This window comes from Pseudopipra pipra, chromosome 17, assembly GCF_036250125.1.
Source record: "Pseudopipra pipra isolate bDixPip1 chromosome 17, bDixPip1.hap1, whole genome shotgun sequence".
NCBI classification, from domain to species: domain Eukaryota; kingdom Metazoa; phylum Chordata; class Aves; order Passeriformes; family Pipridae; genus Pseudopipra; species Pseudopipra pipra.
In genome coordinates this window covers 14,751,633-14,775,432 of record NC_087565.1, presented here as the reverse complement: position 1 = coordinate 14,775,432, position 23,800 = coordinate 14,751,633, and the positions used below count along the sequence as shown (strand labels likewise).

The 23,800-nt window shown below is 55.5% G+C and overlaps 1 protein-coding gene across 14 annotated transcripts in view; it reads right to left on the bottom strand.

The window, feature by feature from the left end:
- CHD6 (chromodomain helicase DNA binding protein 6) overlaps positions 1-23,800 on the bottom strand; it is an 89,504-nt gene that overhangs the window by 30,966 nt on the left and 34,738 nt on the right. For 12 of the 14 annotated variants that reach the window (XM_064674394.1, XM_064674396.1, XM_064674397.1 and 9 more), the window contains 13 exons: positions 14,206-14,705; positions 10,369-10,507; positions 9,690-9,839; positions 6,824-6,889; positions 6,290-6,348; positions 5,827-5,944; positions 4,602-4,688; positions 4,238-4,387; positions 3,821-3,942; positions 2,945-3,188; positions 2,334-2,510; positions 1,356-1,499; positions 346-601 (listed from right to left, as the gene is read on the bottom strand). In XM_064674394.1, the coding sequence (XP_064530464.1) occupies positions 346-601; positions 1,356-1,499; positions 2,334-2,510; positions 2,945-3,188; positions 3,821-3,942; positions 4,238-4,387; positions 4,602-4,688; positions 5,827-5,944; positions 6,290-6,348; positions 6,824-6,889; positions 9,690-9,839; positions 10,369-10,507; positions 14,206-14,705 (2,212 nt within the window). The remainder of the gene's footprint in view (positions 1-345; positions 602-1,355; positions 1,500-2,333; positions 2,511-2,944; positions 3,189-3,820; positions 3,943-4,237; positions 4,388-4,601; positions 4,689-5,826; positions 5,945-6,289; positions 6,349-6,823; positions 6,890-9,689; positions 9,840-10,368; positions 10,508-14,205; positions 14,706-23,800) is intronic. The other 2 variants (XM_064674387.1, XM_064674399.1) reach the window with 1 other exon arrangement.

Below are 23,800 nucleotides of genomic sequence, written 5' to 3'. Positions count from 1 at the left end.
ACCCTCCATTCCTGTGACTAAACTTCAGGGCTTGCATCAGCTCTTGGCAGAACAAGTCAGGCTGGGATGCTGAAGAGGGTCCTGTGTCAGAACACCCCCAAACACAGTGAGCCTCACAAGACCCTGAGATGCCCATCAGCAAGCAGCTCTTGCAGGGAGCTGGGCTGCTTGGGAGGGCAACAGGGCAGATCACTGTACCCTGTGCTGGGCTCACAGCCACACCATCAGCAGATGGCACAAAGGCCTGAGCTGGCCCCCAAGATGGGCAAGTTCTGCAGGTAGTGAGCAGTAAATGTTGCAGTGATACCAGTGTGTCCCCTCACACCTCCTGTGCACAGCCCTCACCATTGATGAGGTAGGGGTGATTGCAGCACTTGCGCAGCTCCATCATGGTGTTGATGAGGTTGGGCATATTGTGCTGGTTGGCACCCTTGGAGAGGAAGGAGAAGTTCTTCTCCAGGATGGCCCGGTAGTATTTCTTCTGGATATTGGTCAGCTCCACCTCAATGATGGTCTCCTGTTTGGGTGCCAGATTCTTCTCTACATCATCCTTCAGCCGTCGCAGCATCATGGGCTTCAGGATGGACTGCAGCTTCTTCACCTGCAGAGCAAGCAGAGAGACTCACTGCCCTCCCGACATGGCAAACACGTGGGGACAGTGGAGGCGACATTGGAGCCCCTCCAGGCTGCGAACCCACTACAAGAGACCCTGGAGCAGCTGCTCGGCAGCCAGCCAGGAAGACTTCAAGGGCTGGCATCCTTGGGGCAGGCGTGTGAGTGACCAGTCCTGTACCATGAACTGCACATGCTTCTGCTGCTGGCAGCCTTGCGTGTCTGATGCAGGAGGAGAGCTGAGAGTTTGGACAGCAGGTGGTGGTTGCTTCATATGCCTGTGCCTGCTCTCCCAGAATGACAATCTTTGTGCAATTCCCACATTCAAATGGCAGCCGGGAGAGCCCAAGGGACTGAGCAGCTTCCCATGACCCACACTCAAGAGGAACTCTGGAGGAAGGCTCTCCATGGGAACATGACAAGGACAACTGACTTACTAACCTCCTCATTCCCCCTACACTCCTGCTGGTTTCAGGGACAGACCAGGTGGGAGAGGCAGGTGAGTTATGCTGCCCAAGGGTGCAAAGGCAGCAGGGAGAGAGGTGGGAACAGACTACTGCCTTGGCACAGGCTGGTCTCCTCTCTCCAAAGCAGCACTGGGAGCTCTGTCACAACTTTGCTTCTCCCACCATGAGGAGCCCTATCCACTTCCATGAAGCACATGCCTCAGAGCATGCCTAGTTTGGTCATCAGGTGTCCCAGTGGCCTATGCCAACATTCACCAGCATGACTCTTCTAGGTACCTGCTCCTCTGTCTTCAGGTCTCCAAACTCCTCCAGGAAGGCTGTCTCTGAGGGAAACTGCTGTGGCTCCAGGAAATTTAGGAGGCTGAAGAGTTCCTCCACCGAGTTCTGCAGGGGAGTCCCTGTCAGCAGAACCTTGTGCTCCTGGGGACACACAGGAAAGAGGTTGAGGGCTCAGACCCATTGGCTGGGTCCAAGGTGTCCTAAGAGTGCAATGCTCTTTGTCTTCCAGCCTCAGAAGCACTCTGGGTCACCTGGGAGCACACCCAGGCTGAAAGGCTCCCCTGGGCATGGTGACAGCCCTAATCAAGCCACAGCCACACCACACTGTCTTGTGGCTCCCAGGATGTTTCCCTGGACATGTCCCAGTCCAGCTCTGTGCAGCAACAACAGCCAAAACCTCGATCTCACACTGCCAACAGGCATCAGTCCTGGCACAAGACCTTCAGGCGGGGCTGTGCTGGTGCCAGATGGGGACACTGACAGAGCCCAAGCCCCCATGCAGCTGGGGGCAGAATGTCCCTCCTCAGGGCTCAGGAAGAACAAGAAGCAACATGGCCCAGAGCCATGCCATACCAAGGGGCAGGAGGGACCTGCTGCCAGGGCCAGCCTGAGCAGGGGCAGGTATGACTGTGCACTGGGAACGAGGGGGAGCTTTCATTAGAGGTTCATCATGTGCAACGAAAGGAGATGGGGTCAAGACAACCCCAAGACCTGGGGACGTGAGGACTGGGTGATCCCTCAAGGAGAACGCTCTCCCTCCCAGGTCTGCTGTGGGTTAATATTCCACTTCAGTAAGAAGGAGTTTGTGATAGCTGCAGGGCACCAGTGCCCTGTCCATCAAAGGGCCCCCCTTCACTGGCACTGCTTTAGCGACCTGGATGGTTTTCCCCCAGGCTGGCATGGGGCCTGAGCCAGTGAGAGTGGCATCTCCAGCCCACCCTGCTCCCAGGTGAACCCCAGGCAGGACATGCTCACCAGGGCCATGAGCTTCAGCCCCTCCAGGAGTTTGCAGTTCCTGTTCTTCAGGCGATGTGCCTCGTCAATGACCACACAGCGCCACTGGATCTTCTTCAGCTCCGGGCAGTCAGCAAGGATCATCTCGAAGGTGGTGATAACCACCTGGAACTTGAAGATCCCAGGGAGAGGGTTACCCTAGAGAGACAGAAACCAGAGCTTGACTCCTGCAGGGCAGCAGGACACTGTCAGACCCTCTGTCTGACAGTATCAGTATCTGGCTCTGAGCTGGGATTTCCCCAGAATAATTTCTCTCGAGCACTGGGCAGGTTCCCGCAAGCCTCCTTGCTAGCCACAGGCTGTTTTGTCTCCAAACTAGACACTGCTCCAGAGCAGACACATAGGCCTGGACAAGAACCGTGGCTGGGGCTCTGCTGCACCTTCCCCCTTCTGCATGAGTTGGGGCTGTTCACTCACATACTGCACCCTGAGGCCACGCCAGCAAAGAGTTCTTAAAAGGTCACCTTTCCCTCTCCAGGGGACAACAAGTTTCTCAGGCAGCTCAATGCTTCCCAAGTAAAGGGAGCCAGGGCTGGGGATGCATCCTGGGAATGCTGTTGTGTGCCACTCACCTGTGTGTCCCTGTACACCATCTCGTACTGCTGGATCATCTGGCGGCTGATCTGGCTGCCATGGTACACGATGGCGTTCATCTCCGTCCACGTGCGGAACTCCCGCTCCCAGTTCGTGATGGTGGAGAGAGGAGCGATGATGAGGAAGGGGCCATGAATGCCCATCAGGAATATCTCTGAGAGGAACGTGATTGACTGGATTGTCTTCCCCAGCCCCATCTCATCAGCCAGGATGCAGTTCTTCCTGCAGAGACAGACAGGGTCAGGTGAACGTGGCTCTGGAAAGCCACCCTGTCGCCAACTCCTTGATGGGATGTCAGGCACATCCCTTCTACTCACATCTCTCTGACCCTGCAGCGTGGAGGGTGGAGTACATTGGCCACTATTGGTATAGTGGCCCAAACCTGCCTGGGTAAGCCTGACCATCCAACTTCTTGCAAGATCATGGATTCAAAGTCAGCATGAAAGATACTGTTCTTCAGGTACGCAAGAGCCAGGGAAAGATGCATCTGATGGCCTGCTGCAGCTGAGAACATTCACATTCCTGCCCTCCTGCCACACAGTGGGTCACCAGTAGCCTGGCTAACACCAATCATCAGGTGTATCTTAGACCCATAGTTAAGCCCTACTACCTCCAAGACTCATCAGCATTTTCTAGGGAGAAACATTCTTAAAGACTCAGTTGCAAAGCTAAAGCAAACCCAATTTTTCTGGTAGCTGCCTGCCAGCTCCAGCACTTGAAGAACTCAGTGGCTGCTCTGTCAGGCCCATTTGTCCACTCTGCTCCCCAGCTCTGCTGTTCCCATGACAGCACACACCAAGGCCTGCTGCTAGCAGGACTGCTCCTGGGAACACAGGCCTCCAGCCCCTCCTCACCTGTTATACCAGTTAAAGAGCAGCCAGTTCATTCCCTCCAGTTGATACTCCCGCAGCTGGTTGCTGTTCTTGTACTCTCGGGACTTCTCCAGTTTCTGCCAGGACTCAGATGCTGGGCGCTCCTGAGAGGGGAGAGCAGGAGCAAGATCCATGGGAGAGGCCAACACCCAGCGAGGCCAGATCCTGCTGCTGAGGCTGTGCATCAGGACCACACTTCAGAGCAGTCCCTGGCAGCTGAGTCACAGCAAGGTCCTGGCCTCCAGAGCCCACCCTCAGACCCTGACAACTAACCCACTCGGAGGGGAGAATACAGGGCTTGCACTGCAGCACCAGGGACAAGGTCAGCACTGCTGGACCATGGCACAACACAGCCAGTCCCCGTGCCCAGGGCAGAGAGCTGCCAACTGGGTACGTTACCTCTGGGTACGTTACCATGTGCTTGATTTCAGGAGGGATCTGGAGGGCTTCAAACTCTTTAATCTTCCCTGGGTCAACATCCTCCTCCAGCTCCCAGGTACTCTCCTCGTAGGGCAGCGAGCACCACTTCACCAGGTAGTGAGTCACCTCCTGCAGCACAGAGAGTCAGGCTCAGAGACAGGGAGGGTCAGAAGCCCTCCATCTACCCTGTGTCAAGGGTCCTCAGGAATTCAGGCTGCACAAGGAAAGGCTGGGAAGGCTCAGCATGCTCTGAGATGACCCACAATGCACACTGTGGGGCTGGGCCTCCTGCCAAGTCTCCCTCCCTCCCTCCGAGGGGCAAGAAAGTGATACAGCCACCCACCTCCCCAGTGTCTGGGTCCTTCGTGTGAGCCACCTCCAGAATTCGATCTACCTCCACGTAGTCCGGGTTGAACAAATCCTCATCAGGCTGTGACAGCAAACAGTAAAAAGGGAGAGTAAGTTCAAGGTGATTCCAGGGTGAACCAGATGGCGGGCAGGAGTAAACAGCTGCAGGGCATCTGTCCCCAGGATGCTGCTAGCTGTGTGCAGCACACCAAGTGCCCTGGATGCAGGTACAGACATCTGTCTCTGGACAGGGAGGACACAGGAAGGCAAAGCTCTTCCTTTAGAGCAGTCACAGGCTTTATGCTGCCCTTGCTGTTAGGCAGGAATGTCCTCTCCAGCCTATCTGGCCCCAAGGTACAAGCCCTGAGCTGCCTGCTCCAGCTGATGTGCAGCATCCAGAGCTGTGATTGCCGCAGCACAGAGCCATACACAGAACCCCACTCCTGCAAGGGGTGACCCCTTGGCTTCTGACTCTGCCTCCCTCTTGCCCCACCTAGCAGTAGTCCTCGGAGAGACACATGGCCTAGCAGTTGGGAAGGAGAAAAAACAGGCTTCTATGCTCACAACTCCCCAAGCCCAGTTAGTCACAGGAAAAGAGCATGTGCTCCTTGATGAATTGTCAGTGGTACAGTGCATTCCAACACATGCTTTTTCTTTGCATCCTGAGAAAGACCACAAACAGACTTGAGAGTGAGAAATCTGACACACGCCCCCAGCTTTCCAGCTACAATGGAGAAATTTTCATAGCCTACTGGCCTGAGTTACACTTGTAAGGGGCAGTTTGAGGAGATTTAACAACTATCTCTGGAGCACCAAGATAAATTATAGAACACCTTTCATACTAAGCAAGATTAATCTGCTTATAGAGCAGAGCAGGCAGGAGCTGCTCTAAGCTGAGATATTTATAGCTCCCTCTCTCCCACAGCATCTCTGTTCCACCACAGAAGCACCCCCAGACCCACATGGTGCCCTCCCTCCCATTGAGCAACGCTTCCGTAGTTGGCAAGTGTCACTTGTCACCCTGCTCATAATTCCGGGAGTGACACCACAGGTGTCCAGGCACTGTCACACACCCTCAGCCTTAGCCCTGGTGCCTTTGGCCCAGGAACTGGTCTGGCCTTGGAAGGGAGGTGTCAGGGGCAGCACTCAGCTCCTGGCCTGCTCAGCCCCCGCCCTGGGCTCAGGGTCGTGCACTGCTGCTCCCCGTGCTCTGCTCTCACCTCTGTAAAAATATGTTTCATCTGAGCCTGCTTGTTCCGGAAGCGCTTTATCTTCTGGGAGATCCTGGGGTCCTTCTCCAGCTCCTCCAGAGTTGCCCACTTACAGTGGAGATAGGAGCTGTAAGGGAGGAAAAAAGTCACCAAATGTGACCAAAAGGCCTTTGGTCTCAATCCCATCCACCATACAGAGCAGCAGGGATCTGCTGGTGATCCAGAGAAGGCCCAACCCACACCTATGGCACCCTAAACTGGGGAAAGCTGTGGCACAGGATCAGGCCAAGACCAAGCACTGAAGATGCTGCAGCTTCCCTGTTTCCCACCACTATGGCTGGCTCAGGAGGACAGAGTCTGGAAAACAGGGATGCTGGGCCTGCAGCTAGGGATGGGATGGAGGTGGGAGCGCACAGTCCTTGCTCCTGCATGCACAGGGCCCCGGCAAAAAGCATCACAATACCACACGTACAAGTTCCTGTACTTGACGTAGAACTCCTCCGTCTCAAATGCCAGGCCTCCAGGATGAGCCTGAAACCAAGGAGAGGCAGCAACAGTCAGAGCCTGTGCAGAAACTGGGGAGGTGTGCTTTGCGACCTGGGTGCAGGCAGCCATCCCCTCCCTGGCCACAGGCCCCAGGGACTGAGCCCCACGGACGGTGAGGACAGCCAGGCACTTGTGCTGCTGCCCCGGAGGCGTAATAGCCCTTGAGAACATGGTGTGAGACCATCCTTGACCATGGGGGACTCAAACACTTCCTGGGCATAAGCCCAGGCCTGACTCCTCTCCAGAGGCTTTCTGGTACTCAGGATAGGAGAGGCACCACATTGATCCACGGCCCAGAAAAGTGGGCACACCCCAGCACTCCACCATGAGAGCAAGAGCAAGGAAGAGCACGGCAGCACCAACTGCTGCTACATCTCATGTCCCTGCTGCATAGGGCAGCCAGGTCCCGTCTCTCCTATGCCCACGGACCTCCAGCCCCACTGACATCTTTGCCACTCACCTCCTTCTGCACCATCCTGGAGGCAAGGATCTTCTCAATGATATTGGCATCATCCTCAGGAGGCTCCTGGGGACAGGAGAGAACTGTTTTCCCAGCTCATCACATGCCCTGGCACCTCCCATCACAGAGCAGCTACTTGCCCCTCTCCCAGTCCACCAGCTGGGCAGACAGAGCTGGCACTGGGAGCTGGGAGAGCTGTGCCTGGGGAGCCCTTGCTGGGTGTGAGGGTGTAAGTGCTGCCTGCCCAGCTACACTCACCCTCTGCCCATCCTCCCTGGATAAGTCAGGCCACAGCATTGTTGGGTTTGCTGTATGGGTCCTTCCAGCTACACCAGGGCAGCTGGAGAGGGTGGCAACTCTCCCAGAAAAGAGGAGGGAACTTGGGCACTTCTGCCCTGAGACCCAAGGAAGGAAAAACATGCACGTTTCTGCTCCCAGGCACTCTCCATGCCAGATCTTGGACATGCCTTGGCCTTTATACAGCTCCGTAGTGCTGTATGGCCCCGAGGACCCCAGGAAAGCAGGGCTCTTGAGCCCTGCCACATGCACTCTCTGTTGCTGTCACCTGCCTAAAGCCTCAGGACACAGGCAACAGCATCTCACCCTACCAGTGTCCATGCAGCTCTTCCTGGCAGGCTCAAAGTGCTGCCTCCTTCCCTCTGCAGGCTTCAACTCTCCCCTGAGGGAATCACCCCTTGAGGCTGCAGATCCCCTCTGCGGGCACCCCAGGCTCCCAGCACAGCCCCTCTCGCTGAGCACACGGGCTTCGCTGGAGGTGCCCTAACACTGCCCTGCTGCCAGCCCTGAGAGCAGGGAGGGGGAGGCTCTCCTGGCTGCATCTGTGCCAGGACCAGCCCCACCAAATGCCAAGGGACAAGAGAGCTGGGCTTGTGCCGTCTGTGCTGCAGAGGAGAGGCACGGGAAGACTCACGGGAGAGGACACACACCAAAAACATGGAACTTGCTTGAGCATTAGAAATATCAGTTCTGCCCTGTCTGGGAGATGGTACAGCAGCAGGAGGAGCAAAGCACAGAGCAGAAAAGAGAAGGACTTTGTTCATCCCCTTCAGACGGAGGCAGAACCTGGTCCAAGGCAAAGTAGTCCTGAGGTGAAGCTTTGCAGACTAGAAAGATTCTCAAAGAATGGCTCAGGGCATGCTGGGGAGGGACAGACACATGGGGCATCCCACACCACTCACCTGAAAGTGTCTGGGAAAGCCAAGACCATGCCCGGGGCCACAGCAACCCTTCCATCCTCAGCCCTCGGCTGACTGCTGCCTTGGCACTACCCTTGTGTGCAGGGCAGGATGCTGGACCCAGCACCACAACACAGTAAGCAGGGGAACAGCAGGTCTGTCTGGGCCCTTAGCAGCCATCTGAGGCCCAGAGTGGGATTTCTGCCCTATTTGAGGAGCTCTGACCCACGCCAGGGTAACATGGCTGAGGGGAGCGTGCAGAGGTGCTCCCACTGCAGACACTGTGCAGTGCCCCTTCCCCTGTGCCCAGGCATCCACCCTGGCACTGCTGGGCTCTGCTTGACCCTGGCCTGGTACAAAGGGTTTGTGTGAATATGGTCAGGGGCACACCACAGCCACTTTCAGTGTCTTGGAGCTTGGAGCTCCCACACTGCCCCACAGCCCTTACAATGGTCCATGGCTCATTGCTTGCTGTCTGAAGGCTGCTGGAGGAGCCCTGCACTACCCCACAGAGATTCTGAGGACTGTGGCCAGGGCCCAAGGGGAAAGGTGCAAGCCCAGGCCATGGAGAGAGCAGCATCACAGTCGCAGCACTCACATCCTGCCCTGCCAGGTCAGTTCTGACCCTGGGAGCAGCCATGGGCAGGCCCAGCTGTGCAGGCTGGCCAGGCCCCACAGCAGCCACCCAGCCTGGCTGCTACTGGACAACAGCCTTAATAACTCACCTGGAGCAGGACAAACCGAGGTGGAAGTTCAGAACTGAGAGGAGAACAGAGTGGCAGCTCATACCTATCTGCTGCTTTGAAAATCTCACTTGGAAAGATGAGTGCCAGAAGCCCAGCTGGGACACAGCCCCAGGCAGAGCTGAAGCAGCACCCGCAGCACGTCCCGTGGGTCCAGGCCAGGCATGGACCATCAGGCCAGAGCTTATCTAATGGCTGAACAACAGAGCTGACTAATACCCACCAAAGCTTTGGGAAGAGGGGACTACAGAGGGTTACAAGAACACTGTGAAAACAACTAGTGACCGTTATTAATATCTGGCAGATTTGTTAATGATCAGAAATGGAATGAGCTGCAGAATCCAACACACAGTCACAGGCAGGCAGGAAAGGGCCGCCAGCACCCACCATGAGCCAGCACTGAACTAGTGGGCATAGGCAGCAGGACAGCAAGGCCCAAACTGCAGTGGCACCCGCTGGTCCCCGCCACATTGCCCGGCAGATCAGCTCAGCTGGCAAGTGTCAGGCTGGCATTGCTTTGTTCCAAGGCACTGATGGAGGGCAGCCAGGGCTGAAAATGATGACCTGGCACCTACAAAGTCTCAGCTGGCAGAGACAAAATAATAGACTAATCATAGACAGGATCTACAGAGACCGGAGCCAAAGGTGTGCATGGGCAGTGATTGGGTCACTTCTTCAGGGACGTGTCCAGTTATGTGACATGTTCCAGACGTCCTGTTCTCCCAGCAAGAGGGCAGCAGTCAGACCTGCACACCTCTCTTGCCCATCTCACAGTTCCTGCAAAGCCAGCCTGCACCCTTCCAGACAGACACACTCTCACCCCATCCTTGAGCTGGGAGCCCTTACTTTCCTGACCATCATCACTGACACCCCGGGACACGCTGCATGAGGCAGATCCCACACCCCCCATCCCACACCCAGCACTACCTCCGCCTGCCATGCCAGAGTAGAGGCAGAGAGCGCGGAGGTTCGCCCAGCTCCCAGCACAGCGATTGTCTCGCCGTCATCATCCACAACCTTGAAATCCAGGTCCTCATTGTACTTCCTCCTCTTCACCTGCCGTCCGGAGCGTCGTTTCTGTACACGGGATGAAAAAGGCAGTGCCAGGGGACACAGGCAGACCAAGTATCTCCTCCTTGCTTGAGAGGCAGAAAGAAAGCCCCAGGGCTGCTGGATGTCCAGGCTACCCCCTGCCCTAGCAGGACGGAGGTGGTGAGGAGAACTGGCTCTCCTTGTAGATAACCCCCCACCGTGGTGCCGAGGTCTCCATCCTGACCCACACAGCCCCATCAGTCCCCAGGGTGTGAGGCAGAGGAGCCCTGCAGAGACACAGAGCATACAGCTCCCCAGACTGCAGGGCCAACCTGCCTCCTTGTGCTGTGCCACGAAAGGGGAGCTGCCCAGACTCATGATAGAGAAGGACACTCAAGGCTGAGGGACGTGCACCTAATCCTGGGCCATCAGCTGACTTCAGGCTGACAGAAGCTGGCCTTGGAGCCACACTGCTGAACATGCTCTCTGACCACTGCACCTAGGGGCCCAATTCTTCTCCCACTCAAAGGCAGCTGGGATTTCCCCCACTGGCAGCAGAGGGCTTTGGACATACCTGGCTGTCAGCTGACTCCGCAGACTCCTCTGGGCTCTGTACGGATGGGCTCAGCAGATCCTGATCCAAATCCAAACTGTTCGCTGGTACCTCATTTTTCCTCTTCCCTTTCTTCTTCTTCTCCACAGGAGTGTCCTTGCTGCCAAGGCAGACTGATAGTTAGATCCTGTCCTAGGAATCCAAGGGGAGAGCCAGCAGGCACAGGGCTCTGCTCCCAGTGGATCACCTAGAGGCACCTCAAGGCTCCTGGGGCCTCCCCCAGCACTGGGGACCCCTAGTTTGTGATGCTCATTGATCACCACCAAGTGTTTCTCCATCCAGTTCCAGTACTGGGATGAAAGGGTCCACCTGCCCTGCCTGGGAGCTCCCACCAGCCAGGGGAACAGCCCTACAGGGGCTGTAGGAGTTGGGGTTCAGTGCAGGCACAAAAAGGATGTCCCCACCACAGACTCCAGCAGGCCAGGGCAGCAAGGTGCCTGCTCCGATCACAGCACTCCCAACACTGGCCACACTGCTGGCCAACTCCTGCGTGTGTCAGAGAGCCCTGCCAGCAAATCAGTTTACCCCAGTAAACCTTTACACCAGTGCTGAGGCACAAGCTGCCCCAGATCATGGTTTGTCTTCCTGAGCCATAGCACTGAGTCCCCTCCTGAGAAGCAGCTGACAGACACTGGACTGTGCCTCCAGCCAGGGGAAGTTGAGCCCTGTGATGTCCATGAACGCTGCAGGTCTCACTCCCAAAGGTGCAATGGCCCATCACAGCAGATGGTTACAGAGGGGATTTGGGCTCTGCTCCTGTGAATCCCACCACGTCCCTGAAAAACAAGCAAAGACGAGCCCAGCCCCACGGCACACTCTCAGGGTAAGGGCCACCTGCAGCCCCTGTCACCCAGCACAACCTTCCTGTGCGAGGGAATGGGACCAGGACACACCAGGGTAAGAAACAACAGCTCCCAACGTGCCTGTCCATCCTTATCCTCTGCAAGGAACACAGTTAAGGGAAAGACTCCAAAGTGCTGGTGCCTGTCCTGGGGCTGAGCGATACTCCCTTCCTCACTGCCAGCCCCGCCATCCATTCCCTCCACATCCCAGACCTGCACAGTGTCAGAGGAACAGTTAGTTTCAAAGCCATGTCAAGGTTTTAGGTCCATTTAACAGGAAAAATCATTGCTTGCCTGGGACTGTCAAAAAGTAAGGGTAAAAATCTGCTGTTCAGGCCAAAAATGCCCTGGCCATGCATCCACACTTGAATTAGAGGCCCTGAAAATGCTCTGTGAGCGCTGCTTCCACTGAGCAATAACTCCCAAGATATTGATTTGTAAGTCACAATTAACAACTGTTTCATTCATGAACCAGTCATTTACTATGATTAGAAATAATTTAGAAGAAATTATGCTACCATTATCTGCCACTTAGAGGACTCCCAGCAATCATTCCATCTGCACAGAGTACTGACCCTGCCTGCTGCTCTCCCCTCCCCTCCCTGCACTGCCAGGGGCCCCCAGACACCTCCCCAGCTCCGTCCTGGGCAGGAGGCACAGGGGGACACACAGCTCTGCTCCCTGCACAGCTTCCACCTGACACTCCCACAGGTGGGTTTGCTGGGGGCTGACCCAGAGGATGAAGCAAGTCTGAGATGAGGCTCGAAGAGAGGCTGTGGAGGCAGAGAAGCTACAAGAAGGATGCATGAGCTAGGCTTTCCAAGCAGCAGGATTGGTACTAGGTCTTCCTGGAAGGTGCAGGTGAGCAGGACGAAGCACAACAGGCTCAGGCTCCACTGGGACAGAGCATTAGGAATGTGCAGAGCCCTGTGGAACTCCCAGACTCCCACACACGGTTTCTTCTGGCTGCATGATGTGTTACAGAGTTATATTAAATGGTCTGTTTTGCACGAAGTGGCCTCTTCACCAGGGCTCTGCTGGTGCCCAGCACAGCAAGTGGATCATCCTTCAGCCCCTCCTGGTACACGCAGCCCCCGCCGTGCCCGGGCAGGAGGGCCAGGGTTTCCAGCTCTGCAGCTGGGCTTACCCTGCCACGAGCCCCATCTCTAGCAAGGTGTCCTGTCCATGGCAGGTCACATGGTCATGTGACCCTCGATGCCCTGTGAAGGTACTGCTGGCAGCCACAGGACCTGCCAGGGTGGCAACAAGCTCCTACGAGAGCCATGAATACCTTAAACGAGCACAAGCCTCCATGGTCTCCTCTTTCCCAGGTTTCCCTGGCTTTGGTCAGGTCCCACAGTTCCCGCTGCATGGGCAGACCTCTGTGAACTGCCTGTATGGCAGGTTCTTACTGGTGGAGCAGAAGCGTTAGTAGGAAAAGCTGCTAGCTGCATCCCTGATCCCAAGACCCTCCTTGGGAACCAATGCTGCATTTACATGGGCTTCATCCTTCCTTTTCCTGCCCCTCTCCTTCCCTCTCCACCTCCATCTCCCTGCTGCAGCCCTCATTGGGGCCTGGAGGAGCCCTTTCCTCACCCTCCTGGCACTGTCCATTTGATCCATCCATCCCCTATCTTCTCTGGCTCACCAGCCCAGGACAATTAACATGTGCAGAGCCCCAGGCTCGAGGAAGACCAGAAGTGACAGCACTGCATGGCTCAGGGAGCCGCTGGGGACGTGGCACCTGACTCACCCTGGTGAGCTCCCCAGACCTCCTCCTGCCCACAACCAGCCCACACCAATGGCACTAAAGGCCGCCCTGGTGCTGGCTCTGCAGCCCTGGCCTCTCCAGGATCTGGCTGTCAGTGAGCTCTGAAGAAGCAGGGCTGTGGAAGACCCAGGGCTCAGTCCTCACCCTGCACACATGCCCTGGGCAGCCATGGTGGTAGGAAGGTGGGCAGATCCCACAGACCGGGAAAGTCCATTCCGGAGACCATTTCCAGGGAAGTGTCCTCAAGAAGATCTACCAAATTGATGTTTTGTAACAAAGAAGGATTTTGCTGAAAAATTCCCAGCTGGCTCCTGTAGTAATTGCATTTACAGTGCAAATATATTCAGCTCATGGATTATTTACAGTACATGAGGAGGGCTCAGTTCCAGCTGATGGGCCTGCTTTGTACAGGACTCTCCAAAACCACTTATTCTCACCAGTCCACAACAGTAAACCAAATGACAGCGGTGCTGTTGAGACCTGCTCTGCTATGTGCACACATCCCCAATTAAAAAGAGATCAGAGCTTCTGTCCAATCAGCCTGTTAATTAAAAGGATGAGGAATTAGCGGAGGCGGCAGCGCTGGGCTGTGCAGTACCAGGGAGTCCTCAGGCCTCCCCCCACCGCTGGCCTCGGCTGCCAGCACAGCTCCGCAGCTGCAAGGAGGGACAGCTCCTGCCACCCGGGAGAGGGAGCTGGAATGGGATGTGCTCCACCATCCTCCCAAGCCTGAGCTGAGGGAAGGCACACTGCCAGCCCCTGGGTGTGCAGGGAGCCTCACTTGCACAGAGTCCAGGGTCATGTTTTTCTCACTCACATACACTCTGCCCCAGCCCCAAAACAGGCATGACAGGCCCTCTGCCACACAGCACTTCACTGTCCTGGTGGGACACCACCCTAAGGTCCCTTTTGCCCCAGGACACTTGGCATAAAGGCCACGCCAAGGAGAGACCAAGATTCTTTGGTCCTCTTATGGATCTGGGGTCTCACAGGGCCTCATCCCCAAAAGGGCACCTGTCTGTCCTGCCTGTGCGTGAGCAGAGCTCACCCTGGCCTCCCAGCTGGCACGTCCAGCCTGCAGCACAAGCATCCTGCACATCCAGTGCCACTCTCCGGGCTGCAGCTCCTGCAAGCCCACAGCCCTGTCCACACCAGGCACACAGACATGGCCACACCACCACCCACCTGCTCTTCTTGGGTCTTGCTCTGGGGGCAGGCTCAGCGCTGCTCTTCTTGTCCTTAGGCTCCTTTGGGGCTTTGGGTTCCCGAGGTTTGCGAGGCTTCTTGGCCACCTCCCTCTGTTTGGGCTCCTTCGGCTTCTTGGACTCCTTTGCCTTTTTAGGCTCTTTTGGTTCTTTAGGCTCTCTCCTCCTCTTTGGTTTCACCTCCGCAGCTGCTTTATCTCCCCCTTCCTGCTCTCCCAGATCCTTTTTCTTCCGTTTCTTCTTCACCCCTGTGCCCCCGCCCCCACTGTCCTGCATCCCATTCTGGGTGCTCGTCCGCTTCTGGGGAGCCCCACCGGGCTCCTCCTTTGGGCACTGGCACTGGCTGCCCGTGTTCGTGCCCGTCACTGTCACCTGGTGGGGCACCTCGTCCTGCTCCTCGCTGCTGGCAAAGGTGTCCTGTGTCTTGCACTCCCAGGCAGACGACATTGGGGAGAGGCTCAGCGTTTTTAAGGTCAGCGGCTGCAGAGAGAACAGAAAGGCAGTGAGTGAAGCAAATGGCACAGTTGGAAACAGCAGGTGCTGCGGGTGGAACCGCAGCCCGAGGCTCCAATCCCCCAGTGCAGCACAGCAGTGTCCATCAGCACATGGGGACTACGGCTCATGGCCACCACGGGCAGACACAGCTCAACAGGGAGGACATCCCTTCCCTGCCCAATGGAAGTGACAGATAGAGGCCTTTTGGCCTCCCCACCAGCCCACGCAGGTCCCAAGCTGGCCCCAGTGTGTGCCCCAAACACAGTCCTGCCTTTGATCGGACACTCCAGACCTCGCTCTGCTGAGGCCAGAGAGACCCTTGTGCCCAGGCCACCTCCTGCCTGTTGCCCAGAGACAAGGATTGTCCCGACAGGGCAAGGAGAGGAAATTAAGGATGTCTTGCAGCCTGCAACAAGTGGGCACCAGCTCCATATGGGGCAGACCTTGGGGCAAAAGAGGGTTAGACTGGCACCTCTCCCGGAAGCTGCTGAGTGCTGGGGCTCCCTCCAGCCCAGGAGAGCAGAGCTGCCCTTCCTGCTACAGCTTCACTTCCGGAGAACTTTCCAGCACTGAACATTGAAAGGAATTCAGCTGCCTCCCTGGCATGCTTGGCTGCGGCAGGCACGACCAGACAGCAGCATTCAGGGGCCCAGCTCTGCTCGAGTAGCCTGGTAAAGGCCTAGGCTCATGAGCAGCAACCTTGGCCCAGGCCAGGGGGCTGGCAGGAGACAGCCCAAGGAAGGGAGCTGTGGGTGACAATTCACAGTCAGAACAAGAAACATCTCTTACAGCAGCTGCTAAAGCAGGAGAGAGCAAGGGTTGCACAAAGGACTGGGCAGAAGCGCAGTTGTGTGCAGTAAGGACGGGGAGAGGAAAAGGTCGTGCTCAGCTCAACCGGTCAGTTCCCATCCCCAGTGCCCTGGCACAGGCAGCACCTCGGTCAGCCCACTGCACGCTCTCCTCCCTGCCTGTGACCAGAGGCCACTGGAGAGCAGCTAAGGCCACGTCCAGCACCGATCCCGTGTGGCACTGCTGGGATACCTCCAGGTGCCCAGGCAGGTCTCTGCCCGCTGCCCTGGCAGCAAGAGCAGTCTGAGCTGCTCCTCTGACCACACAGTGGCAGAGCAAACCCCACAGCTCTCATAGGAGATGGCAAACTTCTCACCCACAACCACCTGATTAGCTCCTCCTTTTAATGCACGGCTCAGCCACAAGCAGAGGGAAGCAGCAGCCACTGCTGGGCTGGCTCATTGTGGGGCTGGCAAAGCAGCACCAGACCAAGCCCAGCAGCGTGACCAGTGCTGGAAAGCTGGTCCTGTGGTGGCTGGTGGCTGTGTCATGCATGAAATAAGACATGGGCCCATCCTGCCAGCCTGGAGGTGGTACCTCCTCATAGGGAGGCTGTAGGGCAGCAGGTGAGTGGCCCAGGAGGCGCCGGGCAGCACTGTGCCTGTGGGGACAGGGGCAGTGCTTGCCCTGGCACCCCACACCCACGGCTGCCCCAGGCCAGGGGTGCTGGTTCCTTCACAAGCCACTTCCCCGGTGCTAAGGTGCCAGTGCCTCTGGCAGCAATGCCTGGCCCTGCAGAACCCCAGCACCATCCAGTTCCTCAGGTACTTCAGAGCTGTGGGAGAGAATGTAAATCTTTACATCTTACAGGCTGAGGGCTGGAGCCCATCCAGGGTGGTCTAGACACAGGGTGGTTTGTACACTTGGATTTCTGATTTGGATTAGATAAAAGCAGTAAATGAAACAGACTGCAAGGGGGCAATGCCCCTGCAGCCACCCATGAGTGGGGCTGCAGGCTTGGCGGGCATTGGTCAGCACCCCTGCCTTGCCTGCAGCCCCCTGCAGTGCTCTGCCCTGGCCCTTGCTGCTGTCTTGGGATGGGGGAGAGCAAACATACCACCACATGGACCAGCCATCAAAGGGCACCCAAGCAATTGACGGGAATACATTCTGGGCCAGGAGAAAATCAGCACTATAGATGCTGCCTCCGAGCCCACTGGCTGTGCAACAAGATCAGTCTCAGCCTTGCATTCCTCAGATCTCACAAGCTGAGGGTCAGCTGGAACAATTTAGAATCACAGAATCACAGAATGGCCTGGGTTGGAAAGGACCTTACAGATCATCTAGTTCTACCCCCTGCCATGTTGCTCAGAGCCCAATCCAACCTGGACTTGAACACTCCCAGGAGTGGGGCAGCCACAACCTCTCTGGGCAACCTGTTCCAGTGTCTCACCACTCTTACAGCAAAGAATGTCCTCCTAATATCTAATCTAAACCTACTTTTTCTTAGTTTGAATCCATTTCTCCTTGTCCTGTCACTACATGCTCTTGTAAAAAGCCCCTCTCCATCTTTCTTGTAAGCCCTGTTTAGGTACTGGAAGGTTGCAATTATGTCAACCTGAAGCCTCCTCTTTTCCGAGCTGAACAAACTGAATTCTCTCAGCCTTTCCTCATAAGAGAGGTGCTCCATCTCTTTAATCAACCTGGTGGTCTCCTCTGAACTTGCTCCAACAGGTTCATGTCTTTCCTGTGCTGAGGATCCCAGACCTGGAGGTAGCACTGCAGGTGGGGTCTCACCAGAGCACAACAGAAGGGCAGAATCACCTCCCTCATGCTGCTTTTGATGGAGCCCAGGACATGGCTGGTTTCTCGGCTGCTAGTGCACACAGATGGGGAATGTCCAGCCTCTCATGCACCAGCCCTCCCAAATCCTCCTCAGCAGGGCTGCTTTTGATCTGTTCATCTCCCAGCCTGGATTGATACTGGGGGTTGCCCCGACCCAGGCTTCCTTAAAGATCCAGCTCTGTTCCACTCCGTTGTCCCAGAGGGCAGTCTCCCAGGGGATCCCACTGACAATCTCCCTGAAGAGCGTGCAGTCTGCTTTCCTAATGTTCAGTGTCAGTGCCTTGCCCTGGGATCCCTGTGGGCATCAGGCCTGCTGTGTCCCAGGAGCAGTGCTGGTCCCAGTCAGCAGCATTTGCCTCCAGCTGGAGCAGCCAGAAGCCTCTGGCACAGGCTCTGCCATGAACAGGCCATCAAATGCCAGCCTGTGGGACCAGGCTCACGGCCCGGGCTTGCACGGGCAGCAGACACACAGAGGGCAGGGAGACCAGGCTGCTTCCCACCAAGCGCAGGCAAGCTGCTGCCAGCCCAGAAATCCTACTGCTCCCAAGGTTTCCTGGTTTGTCTTGAGAGGAAAATGTTCCATGTCATGCTTCTGAAGTCCACAGCAAGCTCTGGCCATCCACACAGGACTGTGCTGCCAAGTACAGTTTGCCATGAGAGCCTGGCTCACTGCCACGAGCCAGGGAATGGGCTTTTTCTACTTCCCCTTGATGAGGTTCAGTTTATCCTGGCTTCTTGTCAACAGGAAAAGACTAAGAAAGCAGTGCCAGCCTTATCTGTGCTCCTGCATGGCTCCAGAGCACCCTTACCACTTGCCTGCAGCAGCCTGGCTGGTTCTTTGTGCCAGGCAGGAGCTTACTGTGCCCGTGCTGCTGCCCCAGGGAACATCATCCCTACTTCCAAAGGATGAGAGGCTGAAGGGCTGGTGTCACACTGATGGGGACACAGCACTGCAGGGAGGCACTGCTGCAGCAGCAACCTCGGCCTGAGTGGCCTGAGACATGTCTCCATGAGCCACCAGGCTCATGGTGGGAATGGGCTACAGGGCATCTTGTTTGCAGCAGTGGCCAACAGCGACACGGGGGAGGAACACGCACAGCTGCAGGAGCCTAAACCTGGCAAACCGTACCCCTGGGACGCTCCTACAGTAGGTGGGCAAGACAGGCTGCTCTGTGCTGCTCTGCACCAGCTGGGGATGCTCTAGGCCTGTACTCTGACCCTGAGGGGGCAGGAGTGGGGCAGGGCAGGCAGCACCTCTGTGCCCCGTCTGCCCAGGCTGGCCCAGCTCAGGATGTCCAGTGACAGGCTGCACCCAAACAATGACAAACCCACCTGTAACCCTGGGTGTCAAAGCACCCAGGGGCATTCAGTACTACAGACTCATAAGGGATGGGGAAAACCCAAGAATTTTGTTTAAATCCTGCTGCCCTCCTAAGTGGCTTCTACTTCTCAGGGTATGAGAGAGTCTCCATGTCACCCACTCCGTACAATTCAGTTTTGCCGTCCTCTCCCTGCAGAGCTCTCCTGGCCCAGCTAAGGTACAGGTGACACGTCACCCTCTCCTCGCAGGCGGAGTGGCCAGCTCTCAGACCACCTGCCTTATCCTGTTCCGCACCTCTTCCAACCCCATGGGCTATGGGGTGGCAATAGGAAGCACGTAGCATCAGAGGTACCACAGCACAGCAGGAGGGTTTCTGCTCTGCTCCTTCTCCCTTTACAAATCACTGAACACACCTCTGGAACAACCTGTAGGCAGACACCAAACTCTCTGCCAGCATTTTACAGTCTCCTCCATGAATAGGGACAGCCTCCAGTGATGACATGTGCATGGCTGGTTCCCCCAAGGCTTTACTGGGCACACTCTGAGACTTTTCTCAACTTTTCAGTCTCCATTTCCATTTCAGCATCTCAGATGACTGCAGGAATCAGCCAGCACCTTTCTTCCCCAGTCCACACTGTGAAAGCTGCAACACCTTCCCTGTATTTTGCTTCCTTGCCTTTAACCAGTCACTAATTTACAGAAAGAGCTTTTGTCAGGACAACGCTTCTTTAAGAGCATTCAGTGAGAAACTTCCTCAACAGCTGGTTGGAAGCCCATGAGCCCTGCACCAGCCCAGCCCGACTTCAGTCCTGTGATCCAGTTATCTTTAAAACCCCTGGCAGATTGGAAGGACTAACTCTGCTTTGCAAAAGCCATGCTGACTATTTATCAGTGTAGTATTTTCAGAAATAAAGTGTTTATTATAATTCCTAACTATTTACTCAATACCCAAGTGAACCTATTGGCCTCTAGTTTCACATTTACTCCCCCCTTCCCTTCCTGATGGGCAATGCCCCAAACATTATGAGCAATTCCCAAATATCATCAGGCTCCTTTACAATTCTGGAGTAAACACCATCAAAGCAGGTGGCTTGCGTTACTTAGCTCAAAAATGTCTTTATCAAACCCTTTAATTTAAGGGTAACTCTTTGATGCCTCTGGCATCAGGGATGGCTCTGGGTAGGGAGCCTTCCTGACTGAGCTGTTCTGCCAGTGCTGCGTTTCCACAAGCCCTCATTCAACACCTTATTTACCCTGTGACTCCTCTTAAAGGCTTTTTAGTCCTGAGATGGTTGGAAAAAGATTTGCTATTAGATTCTGTGTCTTTAGTGGTTCCTAAAAATATATGTAGTCCTGCCTTGCTACAGGTTTACTTTTAAATTCACAGAGTATGTCTCCTTTTTCTTACTACAATTTTTTTTTAACTGAAGAGAAACATCATTTTCCATTCAACTGCCCCTTCTACATGTCTTCGTACATGCCTACCTAAGCACACAGCTTTTTTGCTTCTGGGGTATTTTGCAGTGGGGGAGAAGTAAAGGTCATGACTTCTAGGTTTTGGCAGGTGATGCCCATCTCTAAACGTCTGGCAGCCAATACAAGCAGCCTCCGCTTCCTCAGAACACTTTTTATCCTTAGAACCCTGCCTTTGCACTGTCTCTCAAGTGCCATTTTTTTGGTGATGATTGTAATGATTTCATGTTTCCATAGTACACTTTAATGTAATGCTTGTAAGTTTTTTTTATTCACAGAGGAATCTTCTATAAATTACATTTCATACAGTCCCTCAGCATCTGCTGCAGCACCAAGTCTTGTCCCATGTGTCTAACTAGTGTCAAAGAGAAGATCAGAGCAAAAATGTTTGAAACTTCCCCTGAGAGCCATGGAGGCTAACAGAGAGCACTTATAATTGCACAACCCATTTTAGGGCAAAGCCAGGGTCAGGGTGGGCCTTAACAGTGTGCTTTCTTTAACTTGAAATTAGTTTCATTTATAGTCTCAATTTGATTCCTGAGTTTTTATTCAGGGGTGGGGGGAAAACACCACTAGGAGATGGGAGACAAAGCTGCTCCTACCTCAGGTCCTCGAAGGGCTCCCTCCTCTCTCCCAAACTGCTGAGCCTGCAAGACGCACCAGCCACCCCAGCCCATGAGGGTCACACAGCACCCCTGACCCTCTCCGAGCCCTCCAGCAAAGTTGGGCTCACAGGGATGTAAAGGGACTGTTTACAAACTCTACTTGGCACATGTGCAGGAGCTCAGGAGCAGTGAAGCTCAGCAGTGTTACCCCATACCTGCTCAGGGCAAGGACCAGCTCAGGCCAGTGGAACTGCCTGTGGTCTGAGCCGAGTATGAAACCCTCGCCTTCTCCCTCACCTGCCTGCGCCACATACCTGCAAAGGGAAGAGCAGAGAAGAGGAAACTGCAAAGAGAAGGGGGGTGGGGAAGAAGGAGGGAACTGGGGGCAGGACAGTGCAGTTAGGGACAGGGGGCCAGGATGACACTAGGATGTTATGTGATGAGAGTCCTAAGAAGCAAGTGAGACTGGAGAGCAGCAGGCAGCTTTGGGTGAAGACAAGAGAGAACTGTGCCCAAGCACCTGGGAGAGGTACAGCGGGAGAGGTACAGCAGAAGAGGTCAGGCTTGGCTGGATGGGGCAAGAGATTCTGCACCTTTTGCCCAGCCAGGAGGGAATCATCACACATCCAGAGCCCTGTTCCCTCCATGGCCTGCGAGACCCTGACTCCAAAGTTCCTGGGTTCCCAGCCCATGGTCAGTCAGCCTAGCAACATCTGCTGCCCCATAAAGGTGGCACTGATTACACACGTTATGCACTTGCCATGGGATATCTGGGAGAGACAGGAGCAGAGGTTCGCTCCCCTGGACCCACGTGGCAGAAGTCGGGACGTACGACAGGGATGAAGCGGATGTTGGATCAGCACTGCTGGATGTTGGAGCCTCTTCACCAGCCAGCATCACTCCTGATCCATATCCAAACCCTGCAGTACTGCACGCGTTTGGGCGCAGGAAGAGGAAAGGACCAACAGCTTCATGTCCACCTCACTGCCCATCCTGCAGACTTTCCCCTCCAAGAGCACAGTGTTCTCAGCAGAGCAAAGCTCTGCCACAGCCTCGGGACCTGAATGGTAGCTCCATCCAGCAAGGAGGCCACAGCTGAGAACTTCTCATGGTTATAGCCAAGAACAGATCCAGCTGCCCTGGCTACTAGGCTCAAGACAACATCCACACAACACACTCTTGCTGGGTAGTGTGACCACAGCCAGCAGCAGTGGCCATGCCACATGCCACCTTGCATCCAAATGCCAGGACCATTCAAACCCCATTTGCTGCAGGCTTGGCCAGGCTTTTCTACAGTCCACCAGGAGAGCCCCAAAGAAGCCCTGCATTTGGGTCTAGGGCATGGCTTAAACCCCAAAGAGATTTGTTCTGTACATGGAGTGTCCACAGGGACCCTGACTGCAGAGGCCATCAAAGGTTTCCATGCTCTTTAGGCAGAGATTGATGCCCAGGTGTGGCCCAGCACCCCTGCTGCTTGGCTTCCCCCCACAGCACTGACCAAAGCCACCGTCCAGGCTGCCACTGCACCCGCAGCCCAGGATGGGCACCGTGACACAGTTCTGCCTCCCTGAGATGGTCACACTGCCTGCCCCCAGCCCAGTTTCTCTGCACAGCTGGCTGCAGAGCCCGACAGGAGCAGAACAGGCAGCTTCTTTCACAGAGGGTTTTGGCAGAGCCAACCTCTGCACCCGCTGCCATCCCCACCAGTGGCATGCACAGCATGGGCTGTTGTGTTCTCATTGCTGGATGTCCGCATCCCTTGTTTCCAGCTCTTAATGCAATGCAGCAGAAGCTAAAAATACACAAGTGCCACCTTCCATCATGTCTCTGAGCAGGCTCTGCAGTCACCATGGGATGTGCATGACAGAGGTGGGGCCTGGCTCTGTTCCCGAGACACTCCTCCATGATGCAGCCTTCAACAACTATGGCCAGAAAGCTCCGTCTCGTGACCAGGACAGCCCTGGCAGTGGGACATGTGTTTCCACTGCACTGGAACACGGCACAGGTGGGGCAGAGGACAACACTGCTGCCCTGGGCTGTCCAGGCTGTCCTCCCTGCTCAGTCCTCTCTGTCAGAGTGGGAAGGAAGTCAAGGAAAGAGCATGGGAAGAAAGCCTGTGCAGCCTTTGGACCATGGGGGAGGACCAGGTCCAATGCTCCTGGGTGCAAGAAAAGAGCATCCTGGCAGCTCACTGCTCCCCCTGCCCTTTATCCTTACAGAGCAGGTGCCCAAAACTCTTCCATGCACCCAGCTCCAAAGGTCATCGCACCTGACAGTCTCATTGTGACAAAAAGAAGCCCAGTATGGACCAGCAGCCCACGGACACACCTGGGACAGATTCACAAGTGCCCTTAGGCTCGGATGGCTCCTGTCTCCTTGCACTGCCTCTCACTGCTCAGGACCCTGCTCCTGACCCAAGGAGCTCCAGTAACAACCCTCAGCAGCATTTGCAGCAAGCAAAACTCACCTTTTGCTTAAACAGACCCATAAAATTTAGGAAAATCCTTCATTTTATGCAGTGAGTGCTTGAAGCAAAGGCAAGCAGAGCTCCCATAGATCCTCCCACAAGCCTCCCTGCTGGAAGGGCTGCCCAGCAGCCATACAGTGCCTGCAGCCCTGGGCTGTTCCCCACTGCATTCCCACACTGCCGGCTGCAGACCGCAGGGGATTCCCAACCACCTCCAAGCCCAGGCTGAAGAGCCAGAAGAGCTCTCCAGAAGAAGGTAGGAGCTAAGGGGTCACAGGGCTTTCAATCTCTCCATTTCCAAGAGGCAAGCTATGCTGTTCAGCTCTCACAGTCCATGCAGGATGGGAGCATTTCCATGAATGTAGAATAAGGAGATTTACAGGCACTGTGGGATAACTGCATTTATTTTAGTTCCATATTTCTCAGGTTATTCAGCAAGTCAGAGCTTGACAGAAATAAGGAATACAAGACCTTTCAGTGCCCAGGGACAACCAGGACACAGACAGGAGAGGCAGCCCAGGGAACGATGGTTTTGCTGAGCCCTCTGAGGAATCCATCGCTTGTCACTGCTCTTGGGGGT